The sequence below is a fragment of the Aethalodelphis obliquidens genome, unplaced genomic scaffold (genome assembly GCF_003676395.1).
Source record: "Aethalodelphis obliquidens isolate GAN/ISIS:26980383/991018 unplaced genomic scaffold, ASM367639v1 scaffold2, whole genome shotgun sequence".
Taxonomy (NCBI): domain Eukaryota; kingdom Metazoa; phylum Chordata; class Mammalia; order Artiodactyla; family Delphinidae; genus Aethalodelphis; species Aethalodelphis obliquidens.
The window spans coordinates 61,140,894-61,152,969 of NW_020837946.1; the positions used below are offsets into that span (position 1 = coordinate 61,140,894).

The 12,076-nt window shown below is 42.0% G+C and overlaps 1 protein-coding gene across 2 annotated transcripts in view; it reads right to left on the reverse strand.

Annotated features, from left to right (window-relative positions):
• The window catches only part of GAD1 (glutamate decarboxylase 1), a 40,930-nt gene that overhangs the window by 9,986 nt on the left and 18,868 nt on the right, over positions 1-12,076 (reverse strand). Inside the window, exons 7-12 of one of the 2 annotated variants that reach the window (XM_027128537.1) lie at positions 6,206-6,318; positions 4,963-5,078; positions 4,803-4,882; positions 4,524-4,578; positions 3,117-3,233; positions 1,853-1,917 (exon numbers count right to left, since the gene is read on the reverse strand). In XM_027128537.1, coding sequence (XP_026984338.1) covers positions 1,853-1,917; positions 3,117-3,233; positions 4,524-4,578; positions 4,803-4,882; positions 4,963-5,078; positions 6,206-6,318 — 546 coding nt within the window. Of the gene's footprint in view, positions 1-1,852; positions 1,918-3,116; positions 3,234-4,523; positions 4,579-4,802; positions 4,883-4,962; positions 5,079-6,205; positions 6,319-7,630; positions 7,918-12,076 lie in introns of those variants that run through there. The other variant, XM_027128542.1, reaches the window with a different exon arrangement.

A 12,076-nucleotide genomic window follows, 5' to 3' on the forward strand; every position in this document is an offset into this window, starting at 1 on the left:
CATGGCAACAAAGACCCAGCACAGCCAAAAATAAATAAATTTATTAAAAAAAAAATCAGTCAAGCCTTATTTAGAAGGTAGTGAATTTAATCCATTTTCTCATTGCTATCATTCACTGAATTATTAAACAATTACACATAGGGACTTCCCTGGTGCAGCAATGGTTAAGAATCTGCCTGCCAATGCAAGGGACACAGGTTCAAGCCCTGGTCCGGGAAGATCCCACATGCCGCGGAGCAACTAAGCCCGTGTGCCACAACTACTGAGTCTGTGGTCTAGAGCCTGTGAGCCACAACTACTGAGCCTGCGTGCCACAGCTACTGAAGCCCGCGCGCTTAGAGTCCGTGCTCCGCAACAAGAGAAGCCACTTCAATGAGAAGCCCGCACACCGCAACGAAGACCCAACGCAGACCAAAACATTAAATAAATAAATAAATAAGTTTAAAAAAACCAGTTATACATAGATCTCACAAAATGTCTTAAATGTTTTTTGAATGTCCTAAAGGTCTGAAGTAAATGATTCTTTGGTGCTACAGGTGGAAAGTAATAAGACATGACGTGGATTCAATGTCCTTCAGAAGACATATGTACTTTAAAATGTTAGAAAAGAAAAAGTCTAGTGCAAAATTTTTCAAGTTTTTCTTGACTCAAAGATGGAAAATGGAAATTGCCTGAGAAATCTAAAGTACAGCTGGACTGGCTTATCTACATTTAAGATCTTGTCCTCCAAGTTAAGGGTCATATAACTATGCTTCAACGAGTCAGTCTCACTCGCTTCAATACTGGCCTTTCAAAACTGAAATGCGGGCTTCCCTGGTGGCACAGTGGTTGAGAGTCCGCCTGCCGATGCAGGGGACACGGGTTCATGCCCCGATCTGGGAAGATCCCACATGCCGCGGAGCGGCTGGGCCCGTGAGCCATGGCCGCTGAGCCTGCGCGTCCGGAGCCTGTGCCCCGCAAAGGGAGAGGCCACAACAGTGAGAGGCCCGCGTACCGCACACAAAAACAAAAACAAAACAAAAAATACACAAAAAACTGAAATGCAAGGGAAGAGGCACAGGAGAGGTAACAAACACTGAAGCCACTGGAGTGCTTTCCCTGACACCTGCTCTCCGTCCACTTCTCCACCCTTGGTCTGCTCTCACTGCTCTCACTTTGCTCCAGCCACAATGGTCTCAGTGACAGTCCTTCCTCCAACTTGCCAAGAACAGTCCTACCTCAGGGTCTTTGCATTTGCCCTTCCCACTGCCTGGAACACTCTTCCTTGTATTCATGCTTCCTCTCTCCCTTTATCCCAGTATCTGCTGAACCGCCTCCTCCTCAGAAAGGCCTCCAACTACACTGTCTAAAATAGCATGGCTTGGCAGATGAAATATCTTTGTTCATGAGACAAGTTAGGTAAGCTGAGTGTCTTACCCTTTTCCCAGCTTAATGGGAAACGTAAGCTTAGTGAGAATAAAGAATGAAATAAGTCAGCACCCCTTTCTGTGCCCTTGACAAACTCCCATTTAGCCTCCAAATCCCCACACTGGTAAGTCTCTCTTCTCTCCTACCCGGGCACCTTGCAATCACATCTATTGTTGAGCATATCACATGGTGTGGTAACTATCTGCATACTTGTTTTTTTCTCTTTCCAAATCGTGAATTGAGGCGAGAACTCATTTGACCGGGAAATCCATCATCTTTAATTTCCCAGTGCCTGGCATACAGTAAGTGCTCAATAAGTGCCTACTGAACAAAAGTGAGCTTAGAGTGAATAAGACGTTGGGAATCAGGGCAGGGACATTAGGGACTCAGCGGCACAGCGTGTTGCATGGCCTGAACGGAGGGGGGCCCTGTGCTCAGCCCTTACCTTTCTATGCCGCTGAGTTTATGGCGGTGCTTCTGAGACATGAGCAGCCCGCCACCCCAGGCAGCCTGTGAGGACAGAGAAAAAGAGAGGGAGAGGGAGGTGGCGCTGAGGAGTCCACGCCCGGTCACTTCACATCTCTAGCGAAACATGAGCGAGAATGTAAACAGCGAAAAGCGTAAGCTTCTCTGACAAATGGAACCCACGCTGACCGTTCCACCAGGGGCAGTTGTGCTTATTCATCGTTTATCACTTCTTCAAAAGTTCCTCCTGGTTAACGTCAGAGTCGCAGTACAAGTGCTACAGGTATATAGGGGCTGAGTCTGTGGTGCTGAGACCCAAGGCCCAAAGTGCTCTGGAAAGCCAGGGACACTTGAGGAGACAAGGGGCGGAGCTCCGGGAGCGACACAAAGGACTAGGGACTGCTGTCTGATTCTGCCCAGAGCAGAATTCTAAGGGCTCCTGAAAAACTCACAAGGCAGCAGCCCTCGTGGGCTTGGAGGTCCCACAACCACTCCTGCAACAGCAAGACATTTTTATGCATCCTCTGATGCATGGGGATCGAATATCTTGGGACACCATGTGACACAAGAACAGCCTTTGTTATCATTTGTCCAATAGCAGGGCAGATCACCCCACTGTCTAGTTGTGAGAAGTTAAACCCATAAGAGAATGGAGAGAGAAAAAGGAAAAAACACATCCAGTCACACATGTGAAAATGTACCTCTTATGTTCCTAGGAAAATTTGGAACTAAATCTCTTAATTGATAACACCTTCCATATGCTGCCTTATTTTTCCTACATGTACCAGATATGCATTTCTTTCTTTCTTCTTTTCTTCCTTTCTCCTTCCTTCCTTTTTTTTTTTTTTGGAAGAAAAGTGTCATAGATGGCTGGACTGAAGGCAGATAGCTGAGTGCCCAGATTCAGACTCATGGCCACTTTCTATACGTTGTATCTTACATCTTTTCCCTCTGAAATCAGTTGTCCTTCACTCTTAGACATTTGTTCAGACAAAAGCTTTCCGGGAAAGTGACAGAGATGAAATTCTAGGATGAATCACAGATGACAGCAATTGGCCAGTAAGGACTGGGTGAGCCCCAGAGGATGGACAGGCGTGTGGTGTGCACCTGTCATGAATGGCCTGCTAGGGGCCAGAGAAATGTAGTGGGGAGAGAGGCAATGGGAGAAGCTGGAGGCAAATTATAAAGCAGAGCTGCTTCCACCCCCCCGACGGGATCAGGCCACTCTGAGTTACAGCGCTTACATCGACATGCAGCCAGAGGTTGTATTTCTCACATATATCTGCAATCTCCTGTATGGGATCAAAAGCGCCATAAACAGTCGTGCCGGCAGTTGCATTGACATACAGAGGAATGTATCCCTATAAGGTAAGAGGGACAAGCTGATTAGTCTTTCTAACCTCCCTCCTTTCCACATGAAGGAGAAGAATTACTGTAGCATTTATTTCCAGCAGAGATCAGCTAAGCTGGTGTGTTATCAGATACTATATCTGAAACTATTCTCTGTTAGCTCATTCACTCATTCCTTCATTTATTCAACAAATATTTTTGAAGACTTTCATGTGCCAGGCCCTGTTGTGGATGCTGGGAATACAGCAGTGAGCACAAAAGATGAATATTTCTGTCCTTGTGGAGTTTGCATTCTCGTCGGGAGTGACTGACAGTCAACAAAATTAAATAAGCAAAATAAATAGCATGTTTAGTAGTGATAAGTTCTATGGCAAACAATAAAGCAGGAAAGAGTAATAAGTGGAGTGATGGGCAGGTATTTGAGTGTCATCTGGACATTCTACATTTTAGAAGCTGTGCTGTTCTAAGTGTATTGAGGTAATAATAATACTGAAGTAATAATAATAATACTGAAGCATTGTTTGGTTATTGAAAACAGGTCTATACACTGTTTCCCTAAGAGTAGATACAGTAAAATTTTGGTGTGAACAAGAAATAAATGAGAAAGTGAAGTAATAGAGCTCAGACAGGGTTGGGGAAGTCTATGAGTTCTAGGAGTTCCTCCTCTGCCCCTTGCTCAGTCCTAGCGACATTTCTGTCTCCTCTGCTGAGACCCGGCAAACAACCATAGTTAGAGAAGGAGGTACAAGAATGTAACCAAAACAACGAGTTGGTAAATGGCCTGACAGCTACTTGGCAGTGCCTCGTGCATATATCTGTTCTATGCGATTTTTCTGTTTAAGAGAATTTATTGAGGCTGGATTCACCAAGTATCATGGGCCAACTGCCAGGGCATGCAAGCAGTTTGCTAAATAGAATCCTAACCTTAAATGATACTTGTTAAAATGAGATTATACTTAACAAGTAGCAAGTGAAAACCTCAATTAGGCTGCATCTTCATGAGACGCGGATAGTGGATTTACTGAAGTACATCAAACTAGTCATTTGGCACAGTGAAGACAGAACAAGTGGTTTAATGACTGAATTTTCCACTTTTCAAAAAAAATTGATATTGTGTAGACACAGCTTTAAAGCCATGTCATCACACAAGTTGAAAATAAGCAAACATCTGAGAAAAGAACTTTAGAAACACAATAAAATTATCTCTTATATTATCAAACACTTTTATTGTCTAGGGCAGAAAGAAGGTATTTTAAAAAATCGATATTCACTAGAGTTTAGATGCACCATAGAGTACATACCTTTTGCTTGGCTTCAAGAATTTTTGCCTCTAAATCAGCTGGAATTATCTTCCCCCTGTAATTATTGTAAAAGGAGAGAAATTAAAATGAACAATCAGTGAGATTGCACATGGAAAAAAACTTCAATAGCAGCAAAAAGTAATTTAATCAGATATTTTCAACAGACCATTAGCAGCTTGGCACACTGTACTGAGTCAGTCCTTAAGCACAATAAAACAAATTTAACAGATGAGCACATTTAATACATCAAGAACCTAATATTCACTCTCCCCTGCCTACCTTTCATTGCACTTTATCAAAATCACATTGTCGGTTCCAAAGCCAAGTGCAGCCCCAGCTTTCTTTATGGAATAGTGACTCTGCAACAGAGGCTGGAGGTTAGATGTTAGACAGTCCCTTGGAAAACACCACAATCCATGTGCAAGAGCACCCGACTCACGTGTTCTGAGGTGAAGAGGACCAGCTTGGGTACGGCTGCCATGCCCTTTGTCTTAACTTCCGGGAAGTACTTGTAGCGAGCCGCCATGATGCTGTACATGTTGGATATGGCTCCCCCTATCGGCAAGCAGACACATTGGGAGCTGTTGGGACTTCCTCATTACTGTTTCTAACAAAAAAGGCTGACGTGGTGTCTCAAGAGACAAGGGAGGTCAGAAAGGGGAAGGACAATATCGTGATAGGTTTTGCTGCTTCCCTATTGCCAGGGCTTCCCTCTGGTCCCTTTGCCCTGGAGATACCAATAATCACACTTATTACCAAAGCCATTTAGGCAATTTGGCTGGAGGTGATTCACGTATTCTGGTGCCTGTCCCACCTCGAAGCCTAGACAGGAATATAAGGGGTGGCAGAAGCAGCAGCTGCAAAGAGATAGGTGAGTTACAACCCTCCTGCTTCCATTTTCTGCTCAATCTATTTACTGAACAAAGATGAATCTTTTCTCTGAGTCAGAAAGACAGAGGAAGAGAGAGTAATAGAGCCTATGGAAGGAAACAGTGACATTGCCTGGATACTCTCCTCAAAGAACAGCCCAACTGAGTTATTGAGTCATTTAGAAGAACTCCAAGTGTATTAAAATAAAACCAAACTCGTGTTTACTTAAATCAAGATGCAAGGAGAACTGAGGTAACCAGGTACGTCTGGCCAACACAAACAAGTCATGTTTGCATCAGTTACCTGACAAACAGGCAAATTCATGGACTGATTCAATTGCCTGAACAACTGCAATTTTTATTTTTTCTCTTCCCTTTGTACACAGTCACACTGTCTCTGACACCACTCCAAACTCCCTCCCTTCTACAAGATTATCTGTCCTTGTTTTAAAGATTCTTATTGTATCTATATTGAACTAGAGATTTAAAGTAGATATACTATTTTGGCCAAAACTGATCTGTCCACTGATAATCTTGATTCTCTGATCCCCAGCTTAATCAAACTGCTATCGACAGACCAGAATTGTTTAGCATGATTTAGACACAGCCTTTGCCAGTGAGTACAGGTTTAGGCACAGCCTTTGTTGGTTAGTACACATAGAATGTAGCATTCTTGCTAGCCTTCACTCTGACAAAGGTAAGAAGGCAGGACTATTGGAAAAATTGTTATTCTTCTACAATGTGTTCTCACGGACCCCAAGGATCCATACTGCAAACCTTGAGGAGAGCCGGGGAAAGAGAACAGAAACCTACCAGGAGAAAATATCCCATCACCATCTTTACTTGACCATCCAATTATCTCTCTCATCTTCTTAAGTGTTATTTGCTCCATGAGGACAAACACTGGTGCAATTTCATATGTAAACCTGGAAAGGTGGTGAGAAAAAGAATGAAAATAAAGAAGTCAAACCACTTATTTGGGGAACACAGATAACTGGTTTAGCATTTGGACTTGGGTTCGAATAAAAGACGTTTAAAACCACTAAAACAATTAATTTCCTGGAAATGCACTGTCATCAATCATAAAATGTCAGAAACCAGCCCAGGTTACCGAGAGAGGTGGTGGAAGTACCTGCTCTGTGATTCTTCACCAACAAAACAGACTTTCATCTCAACGGAATGTCTTAGGTGTGGTCCACCCAGAGAAATAGAAGGAAAGAAAATGACTTTTCTGGGTCCCTTTCACCTCTAAGATTATAGGGTGATGCAAATGCTAATTGAAAAAATGTATTCTAAATTCTATATGGTTTGCAACATGCAAATGGTTTGCAACATTTAAAAAAAAACTGATTGCCAACTTCACACTTGTAGAATTTATAAAACCCAGAGCCAAAGTCTACATTTTAATTTTTTTTGGCCGAGGTAGGTGGCTTGCAGGATCTTAGTTCCTCGACCAGGGATTGAGCCCGCGCCCTCAGCAGTGAAAGCACGGAGTCCTAACCACTGGACCATCAGGGAATTCCCAAAAAGTCTATCTTTTAAAAACAATGTAAATACCTGAAAGCTAACCATGAAGATAATTGGAAGTATTGACCTAGGTTTTAAAGATCTCAATATAATTATCTACATGGTTTTTCTACTGATAATCCCTAAGGACAGCAATGCTTCTATAATTCTCTGAAGTCGATATCTGTCAAGAATAATTGTAAGTCATGATTTTCTAATCACCAATTACAAAAAAACAAGAAGAATGTCAACTGGCATACACAGCTAACTGTGGGCATCAAGATATTCTGGTAGGTTAGCTTTGTCTTCTAATTAACTGACTTAAAAGTAGCAAGCCAGGCTCTTCTCAAAGCCATTCAAAACACAGTCTGGTGACTAATCATTGAAACAAAATCATGGTACCAAGGCAAAGGGCTTAAGAGAAATCAAAGAAGGTCCATCTACAGAAAATTAAACCAGAAAACAAAAATATTTACTGACTATGAGACTTTGTCTTTCTTCTTTTTGCTTGGCCTTCTTAAGCATTAGAGTTTGTGGGCTTGGCTCAGACAATGCTCGCCGAAGGGAGATTCCTAGATTGACTCAGCCAAGTGATATGGGGAGACTTCATCCCTGGTTAGGGTGTTTAGGCTGAATGCCAATGCTGGGAATTAATGGGAATTTTTGCTGGCTTCATGATTTAGAAAAGCTACTTGCAAGGATGAAATAACAATTGTTGTACAAAGACCCAGGTGAAGGTACTAAATTTTAATCATGGAGAAAAATAATCAAATTAATCACATGGTGGTAAAAGAGGACAAAAAGATCCTGAAGGATCCTCAGGGTATATCTCCTCATAGAAGAATTTTGTTTGCAAAAAGAATATGTCCATTTTCCTTGGGAGGAACCTTGAAATTTAAGAGGAAGACCCTTGGAAATCATGTGTTCAGTTACCATCACCTCTGGAGGTCACAATCATGCTTTGGTTCTGCTCTGAGCCCCATCACCGTAGCAACCAACACTCCCTCATGTCTGATGGCCTGATAAAGGAAGAAGAAGAGAAGGGTTCCTGGTTTAGCCTGTGCTGCTGAGTGTACCAAGGGGCAAACTCATGATGTGGTTCTAACCATTCTTGAACAAATGCGTTATCAACAGTGCCACTGATTGTTGGAAATGTCGGAATGGCAAAAATGTTTGCATGGCGAAGAGGTACTGGTGGCAGTGTGTGTGTTTAAGTCTCACAGTACCAAATGAGAAGGCTCTCTAGGGTAAGACAAGGAACCAATGGAATCATACACCATAATATCAGAACCTTATCAAGGACTGGATGAAAGCTGGACCAGAGTCAAGTCAGTGCAGGAACCACATGGGGAAGGGAGAAAGGATGGGGTTGAAGGCCAGAGGGTTGGTCCACTTCAGGATTTGAATCAATTTAGGGCCCAGGTTTGCATGAATTAGTCTTCTTACCAGGAATATGGCTATTACTCTCAGGATCAGGAGGAAGAGTCTAGAGAGTTTGATCGTGAGATTATCTGATCTCATCTATCTCAGGTTCCTTACTTATGCCAGGTTCCTGATTCTGAAACCTTTCTTTCAGTTCTGTTCAACAAATATTTAATGAATGACTATTTTCTTGCAAATGGCTTTTTACATACTGCGGAGACAAAGATGTCATAAGACACAATTCCCAACCCTGAGGAGGAAGCTTACTAGGATGAATCCAGCATCTTGGCCTTAGCTGCATCCTATTTGACAGTCCCTGCCGGGGTCTGAAGGATCAGTTACCCCACAGCTAACACCAAGCTTATTCCGATTCGTGACCTTAGTCCTGACACCCTCTCCTAGAAGCTGGTAGATTGCCCCACGGCTGTTGATCCTCAGCCAGACCTGTCACAGGGGCTAACGTGGTGCCCCCATTCCTGACACTTCCTCTGAACTTGCCTTCTCATCCTCGGCCGTGTTTACAACTGGGAGTCTGCCTGCATCCAGAGCCTTAGAGAAGACCTTGAAGTTCGCCCTAGAGCAGTGGTTCTTAACTTAATTGAGATCACAGACACTTTTGGGACTCCTAGGAAAGCTATGGTCCCTCTCTCCAGGAAGAAAATGAGGATATGCACATCATTTTGTATACACTTGTAGGAGAGTCTCCTCTTGCAACTGGGACTCCAGGTTTGGTACCCCTTCCGTAAATGACAGATGAAAGTGGATAAAGGCAAGAGATGAAAGGTCAAATATGGATTCAGAAGAAGCTAGTTTGATGCTAAAGTCATAGTACAAGATGACATTTCAGAATCGGAGGATAAGAAACTAAACCTGCTAAAAGCTCTAGGTTGAAGCATAAGAACATGGGATTGAAAGTAATGGTTTAAAAACAGTATGATTGTGACATTCAGGGAGTGACACTAAAGGAGAGTTTTTATATTCTGAGTAGGGTAGTGAGTCAGCCCTGTTTTAGTAGTTCAACTCACCTTCCCAGTGGGATTAACGGAGGCAAATTGATTGTTAAGCTGATTTTCTCTGATGGCAGAATCTGCTGGTTGCTAACCAGTATCAAAATTTCCCTTCCTTCATTCAATTTTATTTGGAGTTGCAGTTCATCCAGATCAAAGACTGTATTTTCTAGCCTCCCTAGGTGTGGCCATTGGATTAAGTTCTAGCTAAAGAGATGCTATGAGAAATGTCTTGTGGAGCTTCTGAGAAGGTTTCTTAGAAGGAAAGAGTGTGTTTCCCTTTTGCCCTTCCTCCTTCCCTCTTTTCTTTCTTTCCTTCCTTCCTCCTTCCTCCCTCTGCCTGCATTCCTTCCTGAGATCTGGAACACATAAATGATGGCTGGAACTCCAGCAGCTAGTTTGCACCATGAAGTAACTTTGAAGATGAGAGCCACATGCCTCAGTATGAACCAGGAAGGCACAAGGATCCTGCATCCCTGGTGACTGCCAAACCAGGAACTTCTTTAACGAGAGGAAGAAATAATTTTCTATGTTGATTCTCTAACTTGACAGTCCCCTTAGATTTTATCCTCCTTATGGATGTGGTGAGTGGCCCATCTCTACCTTAAAAGATAACACACCTGAGGGGGAGCTTAGTGAGTCCCTTTGGTGTCCAGAGATGACGAGAGACAGAAACAAAAGAGCTGGGAAGTTGAAGGGAGGGGTTGCAAATGGCAACAGTGACCTATGGGTTGGCTGCCTTTCCTGGGTGTGTGCATTGTACCTTGTATACACTGGGCACTTAAGACTGGTGTCTGTTTTAGTCTTCAGAATCACTATGTAAGGTGGATACAATTATTCTTCATTTTTCTGAAGAAGAAACTGGGGTTCAGAGAAATTCAGTGAGTTGTTTCAAGATCTCACATGTAGGATGTTTCCAAGCTGGAATTCCATGTCCTTTACATCACAGCTGCTTTTCTATGACAAATGAGAACTACTTACTGCAGGCTCCTCTGTAACGACCTGCCTACTAGTGTAAAATGACTGATAACCCCCATAGAAAATTTCTCCTGTGTAATTTCTATGAAAATAAAGTGCTAGATACTTGAAATCATAACCTCATGACAAAGGGCTGTGATAGATCTTCCACTAGGATTATGTATTATCGTCAGGTGCTTGAGGGTAGGCTGTTGTTTACACCTGCTCGGTGCCCGTGTTTTGGAAGAAAAGAGCTGTACATGCCATGGCCAACTACACATTGGTGATGTTTTCTTTGCATCGTCACTGAGTCCTAGCTTGGAAGAATATATCTCAAAGCTGAATGCACAGGTGGGTGTGAAAGCATGGGCATAAATGTTCCTTCTATTCTAACCATCAGATACCTTACACTTTGCCACTTGGATTAAAATATTGGATAGTTCTTTTAGGGAGGGTATACTGAGGAATGTAGTTATTATTCTCTATTACCAGTGCCATCCAAACTCAATGAAGTACAGGTCCAAAAAATGAGTGTATCACTAATTAAATCCTACTCTGCCAAAAAAGATCCTTTTGCCATTCTTTCCCAGGCCTATTGTGAACACTGTTCCCAGCTGGAGAAGGACTTGTCACAAGGGAGCAAATTTCTGCATAACCTCCTGACAGTGCTGCCACATTTCATGATCTTCCAGGGGAACTGGCTTAGAACAATTTCTAGATAATAGTTATTACTTCTTCAGACAATGCCTCGTCTCTAGAACTGACAGAAACTATTTCAGTATTTTAAATAACCTTTGCTATCGATCTGTTGGAATCGGATCATATTTTATAAATATCCACTGTTCAGTACAGCTGCAATTACTATGTGCCATTTAGTTGGACTGACCTTGACCTCAGATGGTTGGACAATATTTTAGCGCTTCATATGGCTGAGCTGAGGTAAGGGAAGAGTAAGGGACTTTCATTTTATGAACACATACAAAAAAAAAAAAAAAAAAAAAAGGAGAATTTGTGAGATTTCCCTGGTTAAAGAAAAGTCTTTTAGGAGAATATGTGGTCATAAATGGTTCAACGGGGTGAATTCCTTCTATTTACCTTGAGACTGAGCTATATATATTAGGAAGTCACAGTTGAGAGACCTACAGAATACACACTTAAAGACACTGGGTGAATTTGGTGCCTATATTAATAAGGGTACTTGGGCCTTAATGGGTATGTACCTTTTACTCTATTTTTCTCATTTATTTTCTAAATAGTTAAGTTTTTTTTTAAAAGCTGTACTTTCTAATTAAAATCATTCCTTAGTGTGAGATGTTTCAGTTAAACATCACTGTCTTTTTTCAAGTTATAATTAATATATTATGTCTATGCTTGCTGATATATTTTTATCTCACAAACCATAAAGACTGCAAAGGGGAGTTTTTTGTTTAGGAGATCATACAGGTGATTGTATCTTTGACCTGAATTCCTCCCAGCCCTTCAGAGCCTCAGTGATCCAACATGAACATTCTGTGAAGTTAACCTTGACTTGCAAGTAGGGAGCAGGAAAACCATTTGACTTCAATCAATTTAATCTTTTATGCCTATTAGTACTAATGGTTTCACTTGTCACATTTGCTTTTTAAATGTTGTTGTTGTTGTTTTAAATTAGCAAACAAAGCAGGAGGCCTTAATTAATAGAAACTTTTCTGAATGTAGTTAAGTATTTTGAGTCACAGCATTAAACATCTTTGGAACACACACAAATCAATATATAAGTTTAAAATGCCCTTTCAGGTTCTGTGGCTGGTAG